This window comes from Fundulus heteroclitus, chromosome 15 (genome assembly GCF_011125445.2).
Source record: "Fundulus heteroclitus isolate FHET01 chromosome 15, MU-UCD_Fhet_4.1, whole genome shotgun sequence".
NCBI lineage: Eukaryota > Metazoa > Chordata > Actinopteri > Cyprinodontiformes > Fundulidae > Fundulus > Fundulus heteroclitus.
In genome coordinates, this window is record NC_046375.1 from 25,742,962 (window position 1) to 25,769,035 (window position 26,074).

Consider the following 26,074-nt stretch of genomic DNA (forward strand, 5'->3'; position numbering starts at 1 on the left):
ATCTTATTCATCTGCTTCTTTCCTGTTGATCAGACAACCACAATAATTTGATATGATGTCACCTGGCTCTATGTAGATCTATATCTATATTGACATGCACTTTCCAACGTCAGCTTTCCACTCACACCTATGGTAAATCTAAGGTTGTGACATGGAGTGTGCATGGAGCTGGCAAGGTTTACGATTTTTAACTAGCTTAAAGGATTAAAGGCAGATGTCTTATTGCAAGAAATTCATAAATCAAATAACTGTAAATGATCTTAACTCATATGAGTTCCCTTCTGTGATTTCCACCTGCTATCTCTAGACAAAGTGGAGTGGCAAATTAAATCCACCAAAATGTTAGTTTTACAATATTTTACAAAATTATAGATCCTAAAGGTAGTTTCATAATAATAAAAATATTAAAAAATATCTAACCAAAAGCTATGTTTTGTCAATATATATGGGCCAAATGCTGATGACCCCTCATTTCCATGCACCTTCAATCCACCTGGATCGTTCTCTATTTATTGGGGTGGCCTCTACTTTGGCTTGCTAGTGCTTGCCTAGGCAGCAAATGGTAGCAAACAAAAATAAAGCAAAGGAGATTTCTGTGTCATAAATAAATTAACTGATAAGCCCCTTCATTTTTCCAACATAAATGCAACATGGATGCCAGGCTTTAAATAGTTTTAAACAAGTTTATCCAGCAGACATTAACACTGAGGAGGAGCACTGTGAAGTTAGAGCTAGAGTTGGTGAGTTTCTCCAAGTCCCTTTCTGAATACCTGTAAATGCACCAGACCGTCTTACCTTGCTCTTCCATTCTTCAGGGGGTTCGTGTGAAAAAAAAAACAAAAAAAAAACATCTTCCAAATCCATTCTGGTCGTGTTTCTTTCTACTGAGGCTTCCTCTTCTTCATTTATGACTCATCCATGTTAGGGTGACCAGACGTCCCTGATTTCCGGGGATTGTCCCTGTTTTGGACAACCTGTCCCCGGCTAAAGCTGTCCCCGGAACAGTGTTGCCAACTCCTCAGTAAGGAAAGTAGCTATTGGCTCTGCTAAATGTCACTAAAAGTAGCTAAATGACGTCATCGCCTAATTTGCATAATCTGCCACATGACGTGATGTGCATGTTATTGGTGCTGTGGGAGAAATAACGTTGTCAGAGAATGACAAAAAGTGAGTAAAAACACTCAGGATATATAGAGCTACTTTTTTCTGTCCATTAATGTTTGTTTATTTATTTATTTTAATTAATATGTATTTTATTACTATACTATCCCTACTCCTTTACCGGGCTTGGGACTGGCAAAGTGAAACATAGAGAGACACTATGGTGGCGTTACAATTTTTTTTTTTTACTTTTTTTTTTCAAACTTTTTTTATAACTTTTTGTTTTTTTTCCCTTGTGGTCCACTAAGGAGCCTACAAATCATGGTAAAACATGAACATTTGGAACCATAACATTAACATTAGCAATCTAAATGGAACAAAAAAGACAACAAAGAATCAATGGCAATGTGAGCAAATAATGGTACTTTTTTTAAAACTAATAAGACTTCCCTCCACACACAGGCAGTGCTTGCCAACTCACAAAAAGAGTGGGTCATCGTCATGTTGGTCAAGGCTCTCTATGGCAGGCTCAGCAACTGAGGGAGCTGACTTAAATGAGTAAGCAGCTGATGTGGTAATAATTAATACTCATTATACAACACTTTCATGTGAGTCATATTTATTAATTGTATTCCAACTTCAGTTATAGTTCACTGATCACCCCATGCTAGCCGTGGCCATTTCTGGCCATTTTCAGTGTCCCTCCTTCTAATGAAGGGCAGTTGTCATGAAACCCAGTCTCCACTCCTTGTCTGTGGATGTAGAATGCATGTGGCCAGTATCTTTGCCAAAATCAAGTCTTTACAATGTCACATTATCTAATTTAAACATTCTCCATTTTTTCCATCCGTAGTGCAGTGTTGATTAGTCCAAACAAAATTAAAGTAAACCAGTCACAAACATTTCAACCAAAGTGTTTTTCTATGAAAATGAGTCATAAAAAGTGTTTTACCACCTGCAAGGTGAATCCCTTCACAACCTGAAATAGTGATCTTATGTTTTTTATCTAAATGCAAGCATGAATAAGACAACCGGATTAGTCGGTGATGTCAATGACATATTCAGCACCTGAGAACGTCTGAAAATTTTAATCATACCACCTTTTTCTGATGGAACAACTCAATTTGCCTTGAATAAACTGGGTAAAATTTAGCTTAATTAAGTCATTGGCCGCTTATCCCTGCATGTCCAAAACTAAACTAATTATTGAAATGACCACCTTGCGACCACCTGCTTGAAGCAGCTCAGTGTATCAAGCTTGTTGTCACATATAAAACAGTTCGTTGGGAAGACTTCTTGCTTATGGTGTGATGCCATAAGTATTGAGCTCTGCGTGCACCTGTCTGGCTCTGCGCACACCTGTCTATATATATATATATATATATATATATATATATATATATATATATATATATATATATATATATATATATATATATATATAATATTATATTATATATAAAGATTAAAAATTTTAATCGCGATTAATCGCATAATGTCGATAGTTAACTCGAGATTAATCGCAATTAATCGCATATTTTATTCTTTTATTTCTGAAAGTGTAATAGCCTGTTTGGGCATTTTAATGTGCAATTTTGCAATAAATGACACTAATAAAATACATGCTTGTACAAAACACATTTTTATGTTATTTTTCAAGCACTTTTCAGAATTGGAATGAAAACATTCTGGTGCCAAATGTTAAACTCTGGACTATAATGGCTAAATGACTAATCGTGACGCCCTGATGTTTACACCATGTGTAAACAAATGTGTAAATAAATACCTGTTTTCATGCTGATATATATTTTTGGCCTCTTAAACAAAGCTAGACATGGTATTATGCATAAACATATAAATTCATAAAAATTGTACATTTCAATAAAGTCATAAGTTTTGTTAATTTCTTCACTCTCTCTCTCTCACACACAGCTAATTCTGAGCTTTCACACCAACAGCAATAATTTCTTTGAATATATTTGCTTGCTGTTTCTATCCATATTCATAGAGTTTAAGCCTGGAAAAAGGTTTTAAATTTCCAGGTCATTCCAGTCTTACACTTTGCTTACAACTGGGCAGGAGCTTAGTACCCTGAAAGAGACTGTTTAGCAACTGTTTAGTAACTCCAGGTCCTTCGTTTGGCAACGTGATTCAGCCTTAGTTTGTCAAATACAGAGAAAACAAATTAATAAGCATTAAAGTACGGTTTATGGGTTGGGGTTTCTGCAATGTTATCAGCGTGTAAAAGCTCATCTTCAGAACCAATCTCTGCTTAAAATGGTGATCTGCACCATGTAATCTACTTTCAGCAGTTATCACCGGTTATTGCACCGTAAACTGCAGAAAATACGTGCAGAGTTGCTCTGTCTGCCTTTACTACCGTCGGCTCCTATGGCGGAGGGATATTTCAGCTGGATACAGAGTGTGGGCAGTGCAGGCAGGTCTCATAATAACCGCTGTTTCGTCACTTATTTTTGAGCCCAAATAAGCGATTTCGCTTTCAGAAACTCTCCCAAAAAAACCGCAACCAGTATCTCATGAAATTTAGAAGAAAAAGAAGAAAAAAGAAGCCCAAAGTCGCATGTGTCTGAGGGTAAAAGAAACCCTTCGGGGCGGGTGTATTTTGCTACAGTTTTCTAGCACTCTTGAAACTACGGAAAGCGCCGAGGGTAAAAGAAACACAGTCCGGAGAGCGTGGCGGGGGGAAAAACATTAGGGAACGGTGTGTGTGTTTTGACGCGCGATTAACGGCGACAAAAAAATTGTCGGCGTTAAAATGGGTTATATATATATATATATATATATATATATATATATATATACATATACACTCACCGGCCACTTTATTAGGTACACTTGTCCAACTGCTCGTTAACACTTAATTTCTAAGCAGCCAATCACATGGCGGCAACTCAGTGCATTTAGGCATGTAGACATGTTCAAGAGAATCTCCTGCAGTTCAAACCGAGCATCAGTATGGGGAAGAAAGGTGATTTGAGTGACTTTGAACGTGGCATGATTGTTGGTGCCAGAAGGGCTGGTCTGAGTATTTCAGAAACTGCTAATCTACTGGGATTTTCACGCACAACCATCTCTAGGGTTTACAGAGAATGGTCCGAAAAAGAAAAAACATCCAGTGAGCGGCAGTTCTGTGGGCGGAAATGCCTTGTTGATGCCAGAGGTCAGAGGAGAATGGCCAGACTGGTTCGAGCTGATAGAAGGGCAACAGTGACTCAAATAACCACCCGTTACAACCAAGGTGGGCAGAAGAGCATCTCTGAACGCACAGTACGTCGAACTTTGAGGCAGATGGGCTACAGCAGCAGAAGACCACATCGGGTGCCACTCCTTTCAGCTAAGAACAGGAAACTGAGGCTACAATTTGCACAAGCTCATTCGAAATTGGACAATAGAAGATTGGAAAAACGTTGCCTGGTCTGATGAGTCTCGATTTCTGCTACGACAGTCGGATGGTAGGGTCAGAATTTGGCGTCTACAACATGAAAGCATGGATCAATCCTGCCTTTTATCAACGGTTCAGGCTGGTGGTGGTGGTGTCGTGGTGTGGGGAATATTTTCTTGGCCACTCTTTGGGCCCCTTGGTACCAATTGAGCATCGTTGCAACGCCACAGCCTACCTGAGTATTGTTGCTGACCATGTCCATCCCTTTATGACCACAATGTACCCAACTTCTGATGGCTACTTTCAGCAGGATAATGCGCCATGTCATAAAGCTGGAATCATCTCAGACTGGTTTCTTGAACATGACAATGAGTTTGCTGTACTCAAATGGCCTCCACAGTCACCAGATCTCAATCCAATAGAGCATCTTTGGGATGTGGTGGAACGGGAGATTCGCATCATGGATGTGCAGCCGACAAATATGCGGCAACTGTGTGATGCCATCATGTCAATATGGACCAAACTCCCTGAGGAATGCTTCCAGCACCTTGTTGAATCTATGCCACGAAGAATTGAGGCAGTTCTGAAGGCAAAAGGGGGTCCAACCCGTTACTAGCATGGGGTACCTAATAAAGTGGCCGGTGAGTGTGTGTGTATATATATATATATATATATATATATATATATATATATATATATATATATATATATATATATATAGTGTTCTGCACTGTGGTGAAAGCATTTTAACTTTTTAATGACTTCTAGTAGTAACATTAAAACCATACATCTATTGTCTGTGAAGAGACACTCTGATAGCTTGGCAACAACACTCAAAAAACCATGGCCACCCTCCATAGGATGTTGCAGCTACGACAAACTGCCACACTAATTTTTAGTAAGCTGTCGCCTTGTTATATACATCCAGTTTCAGAAAACTAGAACAGTATTTAATTCCATCTGTTAATGTTTTTATGGTTTTGTGTTTTGTATGAAATGCAAAATGTCTGAACACCTGTTATGGTCCCTTACAAAGTAAACAGGTCGTATGTCAACTTATTTTAAATTTTTACATTCTAAACCAAACGAAAAATACCTTTTCTTTAAACGATGGTTCTTAAAATGAAAATGCAAAAGCAACAACATGCAAAATGAAAATGCAAAAGCAACAACATGCACAGGCATATCAAACACCTTTGCAGCATTAACAAATTTCATCACCAACTGCAATCAATGAATTAAATGAGGACCTCTCACAAGGTCAGATGGGTTCTTAAATATTTTCATTTTAATATTCAAAGGTTTGCAAAGATGCTTAATACATTCAAAATAATTGATTATTAACAAGATTTGAATCATAAGCTTATTACAGTTTCATTAAGATCCAAAGAAACATCTTTAGCTTGCTTTACATCTAACACAAGCTTTTTTAGGCTCTGTTGCAAAGGTTTTAAATATGTCCTGCATTTGACAGAATTGAGGGGGAGATGGAGTCCTGACAATACTATTGTTTAAATCTTACCTTTTCAGTGGCCCTTTCAGTACACAGCACAAAGGAATGTATTTTTCTCAAACTAAACTTTGAGTCGATTTACCATAAATTTATCAACAGTAAACATGCACATACAATTTTGATATCCTGGTATCACCTGGGAAGATTCAGTTTAACCTGTTACATGTAAAAAAAAAAATACTAACTGTTGCTGTAATTTAAAATAAATCCTTCACTTCCAAAACAAACAAATGAAAAACAGATTAAAACTTAGCTGCTCTGTCTTCTTTCGGTTTAAATTTTGTGCATAAAACAACAACAAAGTTGTTGTGCATACCAGGTAATGTAGTTGTTCAATAAGTGATAAGTACAACGATCAGCATCCATCAACAGTCCATGTCCTTTCCTGGAGGTGAGTTCGATTAACCTTCTGAAGGTGGATGAAAGTCTTTTTACCTGTCGTTGCTGACTGATGAAGGAACTGGGGAGTTTGCCGCTTCTCAGCAGTAGTTTTACAGTTTAAAAAAATAGACATTTTCAAACTATTTTGTAAACATATAAAACAACATATATAATAGGGGTGGGTAAAATAATTGAAAAATCGATGCATCGCAATAATTCCACTCCCTATTCAGAGTCGATTTGGGAGCTCCTCTGAATCAATTCACCTCCTGACCCATGGGGGGCACAGTGTGTTTGATTACCATTGTAAGCACCTTAGTACGGAAGCCAAACTAGCTCGCACAACAACAGTCAAGGCGAGTAGGGGCAGAAAGCCAACTCTGTCAACTGTTAAGTCCGATATCTGGGCTCATCTTGGATTCCCGTGTAAATCCGGAACTTAGGAAACCGACAAAAGCAAGGTAGTTTGTAAGTTGTGCCAGACAGAATTAAAGTACCGCAGTAACACGACAAATTTGCGCAATCACTTAATCAGATATCATGCGGACGCCCTACAGCAACTAGTGACTAAACCTGTTGATTCCAAACAGACGCAAATCGACAAGTTATTTACCTTTAATCTGCCGACAAGGTCTTCCCCCACACAACAAATCACAAAGTCTGTTGATGTGTTCATTTGCAAGGACCTATGACCATACACTTTTGTTGAAAACCAGGGTTTAAAGAATATGTTAAAGATACTCGAAAAACACTATGCAATACCAACACATAAACACATGACAGAAGTTGCTGTGCCGTTTCGTTAAAGACGGCAAAAAGAGATGTTCTGAAGTGTGATTGCTGGACCTCGAGAGCGACTGACCCCTAATTAGGATTATTTATACAGACCAGATTCCTGATACACTCTTTTATACACATTGTGCAAAGTAGTTTTTGATAATGTGCCAATTTTACGGTTTATCTGCTCAGAAATTTGAGGTCACCTTCATATGTTTACATGGGCATGAAAATAAGGATTTACAAGAACAGGAACTTAAACCATTTTTGTCTTTCTACTTTTTACTAAATGAAAATCAAAGCCTTTAAATCGGTATTGTATTTAATTGGATCAAATCGCAACTCCAATAATCAAAATCGAATCGAATCGTTAGATTCCTAACAATACCCACCCCTAATATATAGCATTAGAGGTGGCTATTACCACCTCTAATGCTATATAGAGGACATTCTGTCCCATCTAAAAAAGATAGAAGACAATATATTTTTTAAATATAGTCACATGGAAAATCGATAAAACAGGCATTGTATTATTTTACATTTCCTAAAAAAAAAAGGCTGTGTAATATAGAAATATTTTTGCTTCTCTGCATTACATGTCTTTAAAAAGCTTTTAAAAATGTTGGTTTTACAAGATAACAGAATAAATGCTTTCTTCATTTCGACTTACAGTTCATACTATAATAACATGTCAGTAGTAAAGAAAGCATAAAAAAAGCATATTTTATTTTGGAGGTTGTGCTTCTTTCCTGCACATACTATGTGTTGAATGATTCTCCGGATCCACTTTGTCCGGTAGAAGACACATTGTAGCCACTTCTAGAGCCTGTAACACAAATATACACATGTAAAAAAAAAAAAAAAATATATATATATATATATATATATATATATATATATATATATATATATATATATATATATATATATATATATATATATACACATATACATATAACTGGGTGTGCACAAAGGATTGAGAAATGAAAAGGTGCCCTAATTTTGTTAAACCAGAATTAGCTTTTTGTATTTAACAAACTATATGAACATTTTCTTCAGTTTAAATTATTTTCATTATATTAAGTAAGTTAAAATTTTATTGTTCATATGTTTAAATATGTTAGAAAGAACATGCTTTCAAAGGAGAATTGATTGAATATTTTTTGGATTCTGCAATTGACAGAGTTAAATGAAAAACACAACTACTTTCCCTGTGTGTTCCTCAGTCTGCTGTCTGCTGAGGCCCTTTGCAGTACTAACAACGGCAATATGCTGCTACACTCACTTTTAACAAAGAAATTCTTTGGAGCTTATGTGTTGCTTCTTTAATTTGACCGTCATCTTAATAAGGTTTTGTTTTAGTGCTTATGTGTTTATGTAGTGTTAATTTACTTCAACTCATTTTGAAGTTTGCTTCAAAGAAAACACACTGACTAGTTGTAAGTTAAATGTAAGTAAACCAAAATAGGTTACAAAGCCTTAACATATCTTAAATTATATTTAGTTAATTCCCAGTGTTTATTTTTAAGTGTCAAGCTGGATTAATAATGTATAGCACTATTTGTTCTGCACATTATCAGTCTGGGTCTGCTCCTATCAAATCCATTAGGGGAAAGGAGGGACATTCAGCAGAACTTTCCAAGCTGATTGGGTGAAGCGATAGGTAGTGCCCCTAGTGTCAAAGGTTGGTTATGTTGTAAGCAGCAGGCATCATGAGAAACCACAATAGGTTTACACTGGTCAAGGCACTAATTCATTTTATTCTTTCAAAGAAGAAATCCTGGACTCTTACAAAACAGATGTTATAGCAGTAGCTACACATGAGTCTTTCTGCGCTGCAATACTTAATGTAGTTTGGTTATGGGCTCGGCAGCTCTTGCATTTGTCACAGCTGTATGTCCCCCCTTAAACCATAATGCTGTGAAATGATTGGCCCGAACCATTTTTGTTTTGTGCCAGTCTAGAACAATTGAGGCACCAGTGGGACAAGATGGATTCTTGTGTATTTGTAAACATCCCAATATCACGAGAATTCAGCTTGCAGATGGATAATTTTGTCATTAACCTAGGGTGTTATTGATATTATTAATATCTTAAATGTTTGACATTGCACATTTTTGCTTATTAATAATTCTACAGGATGGTTTATTTGTCAAAGATTTTGTGCTGAAACCAAGGACCTAAACATAATAAAAATGGTACCTTTTTATCTAACATACCTCTGTTTCCTCGCATTCTCTGGAACAATTTGCTCAGGCCACTAGATGAGGTTCCAGCAGAGGTGCTCTGAAGACAGAATGAAAATTTCAGGAAGAATTGATTTTAAAAAATGGAATAAATACAACAAAAATGAGAACAAAACCATAACCAAATGCAGCTTTTCTTACCTGTGTTCTACCCTGTGACGTCAGTGATCTTATTGTCATCGCTGACAACACCTGAAAAGATAACTCCCGAAAGTTAGCTCATTATTGCTTAAACTAAAGTCGCAATAAAGGAAGGTGTGAAGTTCCAATATTTGTCATATTTAAAAGTATCCTTTTAAGTGACAAACACACCTTTTTGTCCAGCAGCGTGCCGAACACCAGAATGAAGAAGCCCTTTAGAAACAGAGATGAATTTTTAATAGTTTCATCTTTTCAGTCCAACATGCTGTAGCAGTAAACAGTCAGAAACACCAGAACATGCAGCTACAGATTATGATGATACATAAGAGTAAATATATTACCTGCAGTGAATTGAAGAAAGCAAATGCGACATGGATTCCAAAGTTTTCTGGGTCGACCAAGGTTCCAACTCCCAAACCCCAAGTGAGTCCGAAAAATGGTGTGAGCACAGCCAAACTCCTTGCAATCACAACCAGAACATGCTTCTCTCCTGCTTGGGCTGCATTTCCTCCTACTCTTCTCCTCAATATTTTGTATAACACCACAATTAGGATGACAAGATTTATGGCCACTATCATAAGTGCAGGGATCACAAAGGCGAGCAGGGCTTTGGATCCTTCCCAGTTGAGCCAACAGACAACATTTTCTCGGATATACTGATTTGAGGGAGCTGTTGCAGCTATAGTTATTGTAGCAATGATCAGTGGTGCACCATATCCCAAAGAGAATCCAATAATCAGCATAGAGATTTTAGACAGCCCTCCTTCAAAGACACTGACAGTGCGGTAGAGCAACAGCAGGGCTGATGCTAACATCCAGAAGAACAGGGCGAGGTAGAAAAAGTGGATAAAGAAGGTAGCTGCTGTGCAGGCTGGTGGGTTTTTCTTGTCCGCATCTGAAATAGCTGCTCCAATGATGAACCAAATGTTTGCAATAAGGAGGGACACTGCGATGTTAACGATGGAGACGTGACGCAAGTACGATGTTGCGTTCTTGTTTATTTTTCTCCAGATGACTGCTTCAATGATGAGACATATGACCAAGCAGGCCATAGAAATGCCAACTCCAATGTAGGTTATGTAGTCCAGAATAAGGCTCCTTGGACTGTTGGGTGACATGAGAATAGAGAACGAGGTGGTGTGGTTGCAGTTGCAGCTGACTGTTTCATTTTCAAAGTACACTAAAGAGCAACCGTCATCACTCCATCCTCCAAGACCGTCAAAGAGGCTGTAATTCCAAAAAACACATTTAGGGTTTCCCAGGGTATCGTTTGTATAGTTTATTACATCAAATGTTAATGATATATTGGAGATGTCAACTTCAGGACGAACAAGGGCAACCCTGCCATGGACACGGTTGGATGAAGTATTGACTTCATCTCTTCCAGGAAGCACATTGTACATGGAAGCAAAAATTATTATTGTAATGAATGTTTCCTTTTCACCAGCATCTGGTATTTCTATTTCCACTGAGGAGTTAAATTCACTGTTGAAAGCATCTGTGAGATTAGATTTGTTCAGGAGGATGAAATCTGTGTAGATATCCAATGATCCATTGCCTATAAAGGTTGTTAATCTCTCGAAAACATTCAAGAATGAAGAGCTTGTACTGCCTCTTAATAGGTTGTCTTCCGTTGTATTTCTAGTGTCGTTGTAATTTAGAAAACCCCAAGACTCCCTTGCGTCATCAATCGTGAGAAGGCCAGCACTTTCTAGGAAATTCTATAAAACAAAGTAAAACACCCAGAGATTCCACATACATTATTTCTCTTAAAAATATTTTTTGTTCTCAATTATGATTAATTGTAAACATGTACCTACCCTTGTGGAATTCTCACTTATATTGATTTTTAAAGACGATGATTTAGTGGCAACATTTTCAAAGATCTTAACCAGGACAATGATTGTCGCAGGAGACTCAATGATTTCCTGATTATTTTCAGCAGTCGCATTTCTGAGGTCCTCCAAGAATATTGGAATTGTAAACTCATCCAAGTTCTATCAAATAAAATTGAAGAGGTATTAATATGGTTTATCATCAAATTACATTTGTGTGTGTGTTTGTGTAAGCATTTCTGCTATGCCTGATTTTATTAGCCAAAACTGAAAAAATACTCTTCTATTTTGTCTTTTCACTTGTTTGGGATAAAGCAAGACTCAAACAGGTTTAAAATAAGGCCACTGAAAAACAGATCACCTCTGATCGTTCACGCAGTTCCACAATCACTTTTAGGACGCATTTGTCTTGTTTGTCTCCATAATTTCCATCTGCCATACAAACTGCTGTCTTTTGTCCTTCCTTGTTCTCTTCACAGTCTCCAACACCAATATCCCCAACCAGGGCATTTCCATATACTGGATCACTACAATCAAATCTCTCTAGAGAAAAAGAAAAGATGTCTAGGTAATGCTTTATGACTGCACATAAACATGAATTTTGCTTCTAAACATTGGCAGTAAAAAATTTTTCTTTGTTAAATACTCACCCCTTGTGGTTAGTACCAGCGTGATTACTTTCTCACTTTGCCTTGGTTTTGATCTACACCTGTACTGCACCACAGCCCCATCAGTACAGTCTACAGGGGCTGTATAGGTAGTGGAAGTGCTACCTAAATCTAGTAGTATAGTAAACATGACAAATACCCAAATTATTTTTTATTTTATGAAGTGTCAGAAGATTTAACTGATGTCTCCTTCTCCTATTTACCTTGACCATCTGGAGCAATCAATGTAACTGTAAAGCCAGTGTTTACAGAGCACGTCAGTGCCCTACGGCCAGGACATGTCACTCTATCTCTGTCTGGTTCTGCATCAATCAGAGGGGCAGGTTTGGACACCAGTTGTACACTCCGTTTAAAAGTCGAAGCTCCCCAATTTATCTGACATTCATACTTTCCTGGGGGGGGGGGGGGGGGGGGGGGGGGGGCAATAAAGTGACAGTTTGAAACTACAGGCAATAACAAAAGTTTGATGATGCAAATAAGTAGAAGCGATAATTGTGCACTTTAACACAAATATATTTAGCATAACCATGTCATTTTGCTTTGAAGTGCATACAAACACAGATAAAACATTTTGAAATGACTTCTTATTTTAAATTTCATAGCTGGCTAAAATGTGCTAGATTTCTTTCTTACCATCATTATATTGGAGAAACTTATCAAATATGTATGTAGATATTCCACCAGCTGAAACTTTTGATGTGGCAATGAGTCTTCCGTTATGCATCCACATTACAGGATATGTTTTAAGGAGAGATGGAATTGTACACGTCACAGTGACACGATCTCCAACATAAAATGTGGCTGGACTGAATGCAATTGAGCCATCTTCAAATAGACAAGAACATCATTAGTGGTCCTCAGACGAACCAGATACATTTTATATTTTAAACATTCTTGAGATCTGTTTAGGACTACTTACCGTTAATCCTGACAGGGTACTTTGAAGCCACTTGGGTCAATATTCCATCTTTTGTCAACTGAATTTCTGTTTCTCCTAATGTTTCAGTGGATGGAACATTAAGCTCATAATTAGCAATGGTACTTCCTTCACTGCAATAAAACAGAACAGAATGTTACAACATACAATTATCAGTCGAACATACTTTTTGTGCTTTTGTTCAATTTTGAGACATGATCTTGACTATTAACTATTATTTATGCAAATAATATAAATTAAACTGGACTTACCTGAATGTAAGATTTTTAACTTCACAACTGTTTGATACATGCTTTTTGCACTCCACTATAGTCTGAGATAATAACAAAGCAAATAATAAATACATTTACAATTCAGTGCTTTGATACAAAGGTAGAAAGGTGGTCACATGAAGTAATGAGGACTTACAGCATTATAAATAGTTATATAAAGTGTGCTACTCTTGTCATTAAATGAGCTGTTGAATGTTATATCCATGGTAAAATTTCCTCTGATGGCATTAGGTAATGGTGTAGTTTTTGGTGCAGCTGATGTGGGTGTTGTTGATGGCGGTTGTTGGGTTGAAATCACTAAAATCAGAAATAAAACAATTAAGGTTGAAAATCTAAAATAAAATAAAATGAAGGCTTCAAACACATACATTTGGGTGGAATTTATCTATGTGATTGAATTAAGTAACTAAAATAAATAAACTTTTCACTAATGTTCTAATATATTAAAATTAACTGTATGTCTCTGTGTGTGTGTAGTACATGATGTGATAGACTGATTTTCATAAGATAAGAAATTCCTTATTGTCCCACAATGAGGAAATTCAGGTGTCACGGTTGCAAAGACACACACAGTTACACACAATAGTAGCGGAAAAAAAGAACCAAAAGCAAAATGAGTCCTATCAAGTTGTGATCCAGTTAAACTACTTTTGTAATCACTCTCAGTAAGGTTGGAGCTTCGTTTTTATTTAAGATCTGAACGGTGTAAGTGCATCAGCTGAAAAAGTTCACTAACTTAAAAGATTAACAAGATGAACTGTCCTGTTAATTGTGACTTCCTACCAGTGCAGTAGCCTCAGTGAAAAGACTGTTGGCTGTTGCCATGACCTGGATAACTGAGAATTTGGACAGGTAGTCTTTATCATACATACCCGTTGTAGGCACGGCTGTGCTCGGTGTCGGAACAGTAGTGTTTGTTGTCGGAACAGTAGTGTTTGTTGTCGGAAGAGTAGTGTTTGTTGTTGGAACAGTAGTGTTTGTTGTTGGAAGAGTAGTGTTTGTTGTCGGAACAGTAGTGTTTGTTGTCGGAACAGTAGTGTTTGTTGTAGGAAGGGCCGTGGTTGTTGTCGGAGCAGCTGTAACAACAAAACAAAAACCATGGACCTCAGCATTTCTGTATGTCCTAACTTGATAGTTTCAATCAGAAAGGACGCCTTGTGGATCCTCTCGGTATTCACTGTCCTACTTACAATACAAAGGATTAAGAAAACTCTGGGTTTGTTACGATGATTACGGTACCATTAGTCTCAACACAACCTATTCTGGTGATTGGGAGCCCTCCAATAGCAGACAGGAAATTTCTCTCTAACTCATACCTGAAACCTATTTTGGACAGAAGCTAAACTATGGGCCTGTATAATTTATGTTAACTACATTTTTAAGAATATGTTTTTTTCTGAATTATACTTCCATATTTATGAACATTTAGTCCACAATGTGAACGTGAGGGAATATGGCTTAATTCACTTTAGTTGCTGTGTTTTGTTTTTGTTATATTTGTCTGGAGTGTCTTAAATTTGTGCTTTTTGTATTTTCTTTTATAGCATGTATTCTCTTTTGTGAGATTGTTCTTTCGGTTCAGTTTAGACCCCCAATAAAAAAAAAAATTAAAAAAACTTCAGACTGCAGATATTAGCAGAGTGTGCGTGTTCCCAATTAGCACTCCAACAGGAACAGGACAAAATAAACACAAGGGCACGGTGACAGCAGATGAGCAGCGGTGTTTATGCAAGTGCAGAGGGCAGCAGGAGCATGGTAGACGGGTGTTTGCGTGGGGGCAGAGATATCTGGGACAACGACAGGAGCAAGCAGGTCTACTCAATCCAGATCTACAAGCTATACATACCTGTCGAAGGAACTGGACATATAGAGATATCTGTGTAAAAAGGAGAGATTAGGACTCAACATCTTCAGTAAGAATGTATACTGTTTAATAATTTGTTAGAAAAGCAGAACAACAGAATGCTTACTGGTTTCTGGTTGGCAGAACTCATCATTGGGAGGAAGTCCATTTATGCAAGAGCAGGTTTGATTGCTAACATCACTGCATGAGATGTTGCTGGTACACATGTCACATGGCAAAGCAAACCCATCCTCACATTTACACTGCAGTCCACCAGCGACGTTTGGAGAGCAGACTGTTAAAACATAGTAAAGCAGGAAAGTAATTCACCTGTACTGCATATAATTGATTATAAATACTGTTTATACTGAAAAAAATAACTGTGTGATAAGGTTATCTTACCTGTGGTCAAATTTATTTGTAAAACTTTTAACTGTGGGAGGATTATAGGGTATATCACATTTTGGAGAGCACGTCGAAGTAACGCAAGCATATCGGATGGGACCCTGGCGGCTGGGATTGTCAAGTTAATGACCACATTGAAGAATAAAGGCTCTGTTGAGATTCAGAGACTCAGTCATACAACAATTTAGAACATTTGGATGTGACTTTGTATGAAACTATTAGTGTCACAACCACATTTTTTTTAGCAAGAATGCTATCTGGTACCTCACAATGCTTTTGTCCTGCCCATTTGGAATTAAAGAAAAGTTTAACAATAGAGCAAGTTGGCATGTTTAGTCTGGGAACCTAACCTGCTTCTTCACAGAACATCTTTAACTGTCTCCAAATTACTTTAAAAGTCTTCGTCTCATATTGTGTAAAATCTCATGCAACGCATGCAGAAACGCATATTGTAATATAGTCAATGACGCATTTATATTTCTGCCAATCAGAAAGTGACAAAAACCCTGAAGGACAAAAACACAAATCACCTCATTATCATAGTATAGCAAACATATAGCCCCTGTTTGTGCTGTCTCCACTACTGTAAGCTGCACTTTTTTCTTTTTGTAAGTTTTTTTTCTATGTTAAAATTAGTCCAAACACTATCACTATTGCTCTTCCTCATTGGCCATGTTTAATTACGCAGAACTCACATCTGATCTGAAGAGGGCTTGAAAAACTACTCACCTGACATCTGAATGTTTATGAGGAAAATCTGTTTGTGTGTGGTGTGTGGAAACAAGAAAAGTCCTCTATACCAGAAAATCATTAAGAATATTCACAGCTATCAGTTTTTCTACTTTAGTTTAGAAGATATAATTTATGCAAAAAGACAATAAGTTAACTTCTGATTGTCTAATTAAAAATATTAAACAAGAAAATGTGTTGTAGCATAGTCAAAATGTAGATTTATACATTTTACTGAAGATGTGATGCTGCACAGTGAGTTTAAACACAGGCTGTTCATGCTCAAAAACACTTCAAAGTGGCTGGAAAAACAACAATTCTGCAAAGACGATAGAGCCAAGTAACAGAGACTGCCTCTCTGAGTCCCTGAGCAAGAGCCCAGCCCCAGAATACTCCCTGGCCACCGCACAGTGGCGGTCCACTGCTCCCTAAAGTATGGGTTGAATGCAGAGGATAAATCCCACTGGGATGTGTTGCAGTGACAATTACCAGTTTATTGGACATTGATGTTATTCTTGCCATAGGCGGTACAACTAGTTATAAGGTTTAGTGGCATTTAGTTTTACATGAAGAGCCAGATTTTTAAACAATTTTTTGTCGCTAAATTATAAAAAATCATCATTTTAAAAAATAATACTTTATATAAATAATGCTCAGGTTATATTTGTCTGTTTAAAATGTGTTTTTAAAATTAGACGAATAAGCAAAAACAAGGCATCTGAGGAAGCATCTGCTTTTTCACAACACTGCATTTGTATTTACTATATCCTCTATGTATCAGTGTGGGACAGGAAACCATTTTTCCGGTCATCAGCAAATGAATAAATTAGTGATCCATTCCACAGCTTCATTCAAAATAGATATATTGTATATTACCATAAGTTGGAAGAGGAGACGTGGTTGGGATGGGTGTTGTAGGGTCTGTGAATAAAAAAAGAAAAAAATAGCATAACTTAGTCAAGGAGGTTATGTGCTTGGTCTATATGTAGTCCTTGAAATATCAGTATATGTACAACTTGTTTTATGTCAAACTTTCAACACTTTCACAGGTTTCTTTTAGGTGAGCTTTGTGAAACATCGCTAAAAGGTGACCTTTAACTTAAGTCAAATACCTTAGTTGCTGACTGTCCCTTGAAACAATGAGGGACAGGACATCGTTTGTCCCATCATAAGCAAATGAATATCTGAGCCATCCATTACACATTTAATTTTCTTAAACAAATCTCAATGAACTGTTTTTGTCCTATGGCCCATGCCCTTTTCTCATCAATAATGATTAAAAGATAACTTTCCTAAAATACTGCCCAAATGTCCCCATTTAACATACCTGGAGGAGATGTTGGGCATGTAGAGTTACCTGTGTAGCAAAAGTACAGATCATATTTTAATGTTTCTATCTAGCAAAAACAACAAAAAATACTTCTATAGATATGACTTGATTTGTTTTTATGGATAGCGTACTCCTTTGGAATTCATAATCTTCTCTGAAAAGCAATGGGCAGTATGCTTACTTGTGATTGGCTGACAGAATTCATCATTAGAAGGCAGTCCATATATGCATGTACAGAGTCCACTGCTGCATGAAGTGTTGCTGTTGCACATGTCACACGGCAAAGCAAAGCCACTCTCACATTGACACCGCAGTCCATAAGTAGAGTTTGGATAGCAGACTGTTGGATATTTCAAAAGATGGAAATCACCGTTATATTCTCAGTATCAAATGCAGTGAGGTGGCTAAATCCTTAAGAAAGCAATAACTCTTACCTGTGGTCAAGTATAACTCTGTTATGTTTACAAATTTTGAGGATGGTATGAGGAAGGTTTCATTTCTCAGTGCCTCTCTAAACACATCCAATTGAGCTGATGGGTAACTTGACAGTGGGAGGCGTAACTCCAGGACCAAATCAATCTCTGTTGAGGTAAACAAGTAAAAATTCAATCAGGATTAAGACCACAGAGCAGTTGTGACTGGATTAAATGGGGAAAAGCTTTGCATTCGGTCATTGATTTTTTTTCTACACTTCCACATGTCAGATTATCAAGATAATATTACTGCACAGGGTGGAAAACCCTCCTCGAAGAATATTTTGCCAAAAGTCAAATATTCTGTAGAATGACTTGACAAAAGTGGAGCATTTTGAGAAGTGTGCATCCTCAGGAAAAGCTAATGCCAGATTAATATGGCAAGATAATTTACAGATTTTTGCCCCAATCTCACCCTTCTAAGAATCTTAAGGACGTGCCGATTATCATGATGGCTCTTAAGACGATCTTGTGAGATATCGCTGCTGGGTATGGTGTATTGTGAGTGATCTAGTCTGCTCCAAAAGATATCAGGACCAGTTCCAACCAGGCATAAAAAAGGATTTCAGGATGCTACCATTCTAAAGATAGAATTGTAAACATTGTGGCGGTAAAGTGGTTGCCTGGGGCTATTTTGTTGCTTCAGAACATGGATAACTTCCTGTAATTGATGGAAACATGAATAGTCCTCTCTACCAGAAAATCATGAAGGACAATAACCAGCTATCGGTTTGTCTATTTTATTTTAAGCAGATTAAAGTTATGCAAAGACACAAAGACCTGAAACAAGCCAATGAGTTAACTGCTAAATGTTTAATCATTAATATCAACAACAAAAAAGGTTTTGTTGAGGCATAGTCAAAGTGCGGATTTAAATCTAATAGAGAAACTGTGGAATGACTTTACAAAGGCTGTTCATCCTCAAAAACACTCCAAAGTGGCTGGAAAAACAACAATTCTGCAAAGAGGATAGGAAAAAAAATTCCTCCACAGTGATGCAATTCACAGAATCCCTGAACCTCCCAGAGTAACAGAGACTGCCTCTCTGAGTCCCTGAGCAAGAGCCCAGCCCCAGAATACTCCCTGGCCACCGCAAAGTAGAAGTCCACTGCTCCCTAAGGTATGGGTTAAATGCAGAGGATAAATCCTATTGGAATGTGTTACCATGACAATAAAGACGATTATTAAAAGACTCATTACCAGTTTATTGCAAATGATTGATGGCAGTTCTTGCCATGGGTGGTACAAGTAGTTATAAGGTTTAGGGGGCATTTAGTTTTACACATAGGACCAGATTAGTTTAAACGGCTTTTGTCCCTGAATTTAAAAAGAAAAATCATTATTTGAAAGAAAATAATGCTTTGTACATACTCAGGTTACCTTTATCTGTTTAAAATGGGTTTTTAAAATGTGACAAATAAGCAAAAACAAGACATCTGAGGAACCAAGTGCTTTTTCACAACACTGCATTTGTATTTACTATATTCTCTATGTATTTTGGCCCTTATTTGACAAATTCAGATTGATATAAATCATGTATTGTTACATCATAAATTCTACAGCCCTTACAGTCGCTTTATAATTGTTTGTATGCTTACACAGCTTCATTCAAAATAGATATATTGTATATTACCATAAGTTGGAAGAGGAGATGTGGTTGTGGTGGCTGTTGTAGGGTCTGTGAATAAAAAAAGAAAAAATAGCATAACTTAGTCAAGGAGGTGATGTGCTTAGTCTATATGTAGTCCTTGAAATATCAGTATATTTACAACTTGTTTTATGTCAAACTTTCAACATTTTCACAGGTTTCTTTTAAGTGAGCTTTGTGAAACATCGCTAAAAGGTGACCTTTAACTTAAGTCACCTTTTAACTTAAGCCACCTTTTAATGGTGGCGCCCCCTGCGGCAGTGGCCGAACACAGCTCCGTACCAACTCGCAGACTTTTTGCATAAAAATGCCGCCAATCTCGCTGGAAACCACTCATCTACCGAGCCGATTAGTGCACGACCGCCAACGCCTGCTGGAATTACGGTCATGCAGTATTTTTGGACTTGTAACCCCTTCAACGCTGGATTGCCTACGCGGCTTCGGGGCACTTCGCTCTCAAGACCCAGAGACCGGGAAGGCCGCGGTCACTTCCGGCAACTTGCGCCGGAGCAGAACGAAGCGGAAGCGGCTGAGCCGGCCAAGGAAGCGCGGCTGTCGTGGAGGGCTAGCAGCTAAGCTAAAGGCTAACCCATTTAGATCGCCGCTTCCATCCATCTTGCTCTCCAACTTCCGCTCACTGGACAACAAAATGGATCATCTACAACTCGAGCTCTCTGCAAAGACGGAGTTTAGAGACTGTTGCGCTCTCATTCTGACAGAAACATGGCTTTCATCATCAACACCTGATAGCGCCCTTAGCCTAGAGGGGCTAGCCACCTTCCGCGCGGATCGATGTAAACACCGAAGCGGTAAGGCCCGAGGGGGCGGACTCTGCATTTACATCAACAACAACTGGTGTAAAAATGCTAGAATAGTCACAAGCTTTTGCTCTCCGGACATAGAGCTACTGACTATCAGCTGCAGACCCTTTTACCTGCCTAGAGAGTTTACTGTTGTTATCATCACAGCGGTCTATGTCCCTCCAAGCCCTAATACAAAGGAGGCTATGAGCGTTCTCTATCAGAAAATCTCCGAGCTGCAATCTACACACACAGAGGGTGTTTTCATCATTGCAGGGGATTTTAACCAGGCAAATATGACAACTGTTCTACCCCATTTTTACCAACACGTGGATTTTGCAACTCGGGGAGAGCACACTCTAGACTTAGTCTACACAAACATAAAAGGAGCATTCAGAGCAGCCCCCCGTCCCCACCTGGGCTCGTCAGATCATCTCACTGTGATGCTAACCCCTACATACAGGCCCCTGCTGATCAGAGATAAACCTACAGTGAGGCAGGTGAGAGCTTGGACTGAGGGAGCAATGGAGGCGCTCCAGGACTGTTTTGAGTGCTCTGAGTGGGACATGTTCAAAGCTGCAGCAACTTATGAGGACAAGATCAACGTTGATGAGTACGCCATGACTGTGTCAGCCTACATCAGCAAATGCATCGAGGACGTCAGCACCACAAAGACCACCATCACCCGAGCCAACCAACGACCCTGGATCACTGCGGAGGTCCGTCAAGCGCTAAAAGCACGAAACTCAGCCTTCAAGTCTGGTGACAAGGAGGCCCTGAGGATAGCAAGAGCCAACTTGAACCGTGCCATCAGGTTAGCGAAGCGGAACCACGGTCAGAAAATCCAGGAGCTTTTCCACGACGCAAGCAACACCAGAAGCATGTGGAAAGGAATACAAGCAATAACAGAATACAACACGCCCTCCCCCCCCGGTGGGTGAAGATGATGCTGACTTTCTTAACGGACTAAACAACTTCTTTGGGAGGTTTGAGGCATTAAACAACACGCCAGCAGTGAAAGCTGTTCCCCACCAGGATGAGGAGGTCCTCTGCCTTGACACAGCCGACGTGTGGAAGACTCTGAGGAGAGTCAACCCGCGGAAGGCCCCAGGCCCCGACAACATACCTGGGCAGGTCCTCAAGGAGTGTGCAGGTCAGCTGGCTGGTGTCCTCACAGACATTTTTAACACCTCGCTGGACCAAGCCACAGTGCCAGCATGCTTCAAGTCTGCCTCCATCATTCCGGTGCCAAAGAAACCTCAAGTCACCTGTTTCAACGACTACCAGCCCGTTGCACTGACTCCCATCATGATGAAGTGCTTCGAAAGGCTGGTAAAGGAACACATCGTCTCCAGTCTCCCCCCAACACTCGACCCTTTCCAGTTTGCCTACCGACGGAACCGCTCCACTGAGGACACCATCTCCTCCGCTCTTCATCTGAGCCTGGCACACCTGGAGGAGAAGAACACGCACGTGCGGATGCTGTTCCTGGACTTCAGTTCAGCATTCAACACCATCATCCCACAGCATCTGGTGGGAAAACTGGAGCATCTGGGCTTCAACACACCCCTTCGCAACTGGCTGCTAGACTTCCTCACAAACAGACCTTAGTCAGTCCGGGTCGGACAGAACACCTCTGATGTCATCACCCTCAGCACGGGCTCCCCTCAGGGCTGCGTCCTGAGCCCCCTGCTGTTCACCCTGATGACTCATGACTGCGTCCCCAGGTTCACCACCAATCACATCGTGAAGTTTGCTGACGACACAACGGTGGTGGGCCTGATCAGAGACGACAACGACCGGGACTACAGAGAGGAGGTGGAGCAGCTGGTGGGCTGGTGCAGAGACAACAGCCTTATCCTGAACGTGGAGAAGACGAAGGAGATCATCGTCGACTTCAGGAAGAACCGGCCCCACCACGCTCCACTGCTCATCAACAGCTCAGCTGTGGAGGTGGCCAGCAGCACCAAGTTCCTGGGGGTGCACATCATGGACAACCTCAGCTGGTCTGTGAACACCACGTCACTGGTGAAGAGGGCACAAAAGCGACTGTACTTTCTGCGGAGGATGAGGAGAGCCCGCCTGCCCCCGCCCATCCTTAAGACCTTCTACAGAAGCACCATAGAGAGCATTCTGACCAGCTGTCTCTCTGTGTGGTGTGGAGGCTGCAGTGCCTCTGACTGGAAGAACGTGAGGAGAGTGGTGAGGACAGCAGAAGGGATCATCGGGGCTCCTCTTCCCTCCATTAAAGACATTTCATCGCAGCGCTGTGTGTCCCGAGCCCGTAACATCATCAAGGAACCCTCACACCCCCACCATGGACTGTTCTCCCTGCTGCCCTCTGGGAAGAGGTACCACAGCATCCGCTGCAGGACCACCAGGTTCTGCAAAAGCTTTTTCCCTGCTGCCATCAGACTGTTGAACTGCTGAAGTATAAAAACGGACTATGTACCACACTCGATGATTTGCACATTTGTACAGTACCCTTATCCAGCATTATAAATGCTGCTCAACTCTTAGTCTCCAATATCACTGCTGCACTTTATCTGGAATTACTGCATAATTGTTTACAATGCAACTGTCCACTGTTGAATCACTGCTACACTTTATTGGAAACTTACTGCATGTTTACATTTGTTTACATTTCAACTGCCTACTGTTCACTGCTGCACTTTACCCGGAAGTCAATTGGAACTTATCCTGTAACTGAACTGCGATTTATTACTGCATTTTTATCCTGTACTGTAATTCACTGCAAGGTATCCTGTAGAGTTACTGCAATTTTTCTAAGCTGTATAAAAAACGAAATTTCGTTCTGTATGCAATCTGTGCATACAAAATGACAATAAAGAAAGTCTAAGTCTAAGTCAAATACGTTAGTTGCACTCTCCCTTGAAACAATGTGGGACAGGACATCGTTTGTCCCATCATAAGCCAATCAATATCTGAGCCATCCATTACACATTTAATTTTCTTAAACAAATCTCAATGAACTGTTTTTGTCCTATGGCCCATGCCCTTTTCTCATCAATAATGATTAAAAGATAACTTTCCTAAAATACTGCCCAAATGTCCCCATTTAACATACCTGGAGGAGATGTTGGGCATGTAGAGTTACCTGTGTAGCAAAAGTACAGATCATATTTTAATGTTTCTATCTAGCAATAACAACAAAAAATACCTCTATAGATATGACTTGATTTGTTTTTATGGATAGCGTACTCCTTTGGAATTCATAATCTTCTCTGAAAAGCAATGGGGCAGTATGCTTACTTGTGATTGGTTGACAGAATTCATCATTAGAAGGCAGTCCATATATGCATGTACAGAGTCCACTGCTGCATGAAGTGTTGCTGTTGCACATGTCACACGGCAAAGCAAAGCCACTCTCACATTGACACCGCAGTCCATAAGTAGAGTTTGGATAGCAGACTGTTGGATATTTCAAAAGATGGAAATCACCGTTATATTCTCAGTATCAAATGCAGTGAGGTGGCTAAATCCTTAAGAAAGCAATAACTCTTACCTGTGGTCAAGTATAACTCTGTAATGTTTACAAATTTTGAGGATGGTATGAGGAAGGTTTCATTTCTCAGTGCCTCTCTAAACACATCCAATTGAGCTGATGGGTAACTTGACAGTGGGAGGCGTAACTCCAGGACCAAATCAATCTCTGTTGAGGTAAACAAGTAAAAATTCAATCAGAATTAAGACCACAGAGCAGTTGTGACTGGATTAAATGGGGAAAAGCTTCGCATTTGGTCATTGATTTTTTTTCTACCCTTCCACTTGTCAGATTATCAAGATAATATTACTGCACAGGGTGGAAAACTGGCCCTCTTCGAAGAATATTTTGCCAAAATTCAAATATTCTGTGGAATGACTTGACAAAAGTGGAAGATTTTGAGAAGTGTGCACCCTCAGGAAAAGCTAATGCCAGATTGATATGGCAAGATAATATACAGATTTTTGCCCCAATCTCACCCTTCTAAGAATCTTAAGGACGTGCCGATTATCATGATGGCTCTTAAGACGATCTTGTGAGATATCGCTGCTGGGTATGGTGTATTATGAGTGATCTAGTCTGCTCCAAAGGATATCAGGACCACTTCGAACCAGGCATAAAAAAAGCATTTTAGGATGCTACCATTCTAAAGATAGAATTGTAAACATTGTGGTGGTACAGTGGTTGCCTGGGGCTATTTTGCTGCTTCAGAACCTGGATAACTTCCTGTAATTGATGGAAACATGAATAGTCCTCTCTACCAGAAAATCATGAAGGACAATAACCAGCTATCGGTTTGTCTATTTTATTTTAAGCAGATTAAAGTTATGCAAAGACACAAAGACCTGAAACAAGCCAATGAGTTAACTGCTAAATGTTTAATCATTAATATCAACAACAAAAAAGGTTTTGTTGAGGCATAGTCAAAGTGCGGATTTAAATCTAATAGAGATACTGTGGACTGACTTTACAAAGGCTGTTCATCCTCAAAAACACTCCAAAGTGGCTGGAAAAACAACAATTCTGCAAAGAGGATGGGGACAAAATTCCTCTACAGTGATGTAATTCCCAGAATTCCTGAACCTCCCAGAGTAACAGAGACTGCCTCTCTGAGTCCCTGAGCAAGAGCCCAGCCCCAGAATACTCCCTGGCCACCACAAAGTAGAAGTCCACTGCTCCCTAAGGTATGGGTTAAATGCAGAGGATAAATCCTATTGGAATGTGTTACCATGACAATAAAGACGATTATTAAAAGACTCATTACCAGTTTATTGCAAATGATTGATGGCAGTTCTTGCCATGGGTGGTACAAGTAGTTATAAGGTTTAGGGGGCATTTAGTTTTACACATAGGACCAGATTTATTTAAACGGCTTTTGTCCCTGAATTTAAAAAGAAAAATCATAATTCGAAAGAAAATAATGCTTTGTACACACTCAGGTTACCTTTATCTGTTTAAAGTGTGTTTTTAAAATGTGACAAATAAGCAAAAACAAGACATCTGAGGGACCAAGTGCTTTTTCACAACACTGCATTTGTATTTACTATATTCTCTATGTATTTTGGCCCTTATTTGACAAATTCAGATTGATATAAATCATGTATTGTTACATCATAAATTCTACAGCCCTTACAGTCGCTTTATAATTGTTTGTTTGCTTACACAGCTTCATTCAAAATAGATATATTGTATATTACCATAAGTTGGAAGAGGAGATGTGGTTGTGGTGGCTGTTGTAGGGTCTGTGAATAAAAAAAGAAAAAATAGCATAACTTAGTCAAGGAGGTGATGTGCTTAGTCTATATGTAGTCCTTGAAATATCAGTATATTTACAACTTGTTTTATGTCAAACTTTCAACATTTTCACAGGTTTCTTTTAAGTGAGCTTTGTGAAACATCGCTAAAAGGTGACCTTTAACTTAAGTCAAGTACCTTAGTTGCTGACTCTCCCTTGAAATAATGAGGGACAGGACATCGTTTGTCCCATCATAAGCCAATGAATATCTGAGCCATCCATTACACATTTAATTTTCTTAAACAAATCTCAATGAACTGTTTTTGTCCTAT

The 26,074-nt window shown here is 39.0% G+C and overlaps 1 protein-coding gene across 1 annotated transcript in view; it reads right to left on the bottom strand.

Moving 5' to 3' along the window:
- Positions 1-5,782: 5,782 nt before the first annotated feature.
- LOC105921293 (mucin-3A) overlaps positions 5,783-26,074 on the bottom strand; it is a 44,151-nt gene continuing 23,859 nt past the window's right edge. The window contains exons 21-46 of the mRNA XM_036147640.1: positions 25,705-25,749; positions 24,029-24,175; positions 23,776-23,934; positions 23,591-23,620; positions 19,688-19,732; positions 18,016-18,162; positions 17,763-17,921; positions 17,579-17,608; positions 17,128-17,172; positions 15,520-15,672; positions 15,245-15,412; positions 15,121-15,150; positions 14,147-14,350; positions 13,411-13,571; positions 13,254-13,315; positions 12,985-13,115; positions 12,699-12,890; positions 12,269-12,457; positions 12,048-12,176; positions 11,759-11,940; positions 11,383-11,559; positions 9,904-11,283; positions 9,734-9,775; positions 9,563-9,613; positions 9,395-9,461; positions 5,783-8,001 (exon numbers count right to left, since the gene is read on the bottom strand). Of these exons, the coding sequence (XP_036003533.1) occupies positions 7,934-8,001; positions 9,395-9,461; positions 9,563-9,613; positions 9,734-9,775; positions 9,904-11,283; positions 11,383-11,559; positions 11,759-11,940; positions 12,048-12,176; positions 12,269-12,457; positions 12,699-12,890; positions 12,985-13,115; positions 13,254-13,315; positions 13,411-13,571; positions 14,147-14,350; positions 15,121-15,150; positions 15,245-15,412; positions 15,520-15,672; positions 17,128-17,172; positions 17,579-17,608; positions 17,763-17,921; positions 18,016-18,162; positions 19,688-19,732; positions 23,591-23,620; positions 23,776-23,934; positions 24,029-24,175; positions 25,705-25,749 (4,193 nt within the window). The 3' untranslated portion in view covers positions 5,783-7,933. The remainder of the gene's footprint in view (positions 8,002-9,394; positions 9,462-9,562; positions 9,614-9,733; positions 9,776-9,903; positions 11,284-11,382; positions 11,560-11,758; positions 11,941-12,047; positions 12,177-12,268; positions 12,458-12,698; positions 12,891-12,984; positions 13,116-13,253; positions 13,316-13,410; positions 13,572-14,146; positions 14,351-15,120; positions 15,151-15,244; positions 15,413-15,519; positions 15,673-17,127; positions 17,173-17,578; positions 17,609-17,762; positions 17,922-18,015; positions 18,163-19,687; positions 19,733-23,590; positions 23,621-23,775; positions 23,935-24,028; positions 24,176-25,704; positions 25,750-26,074) is intronic.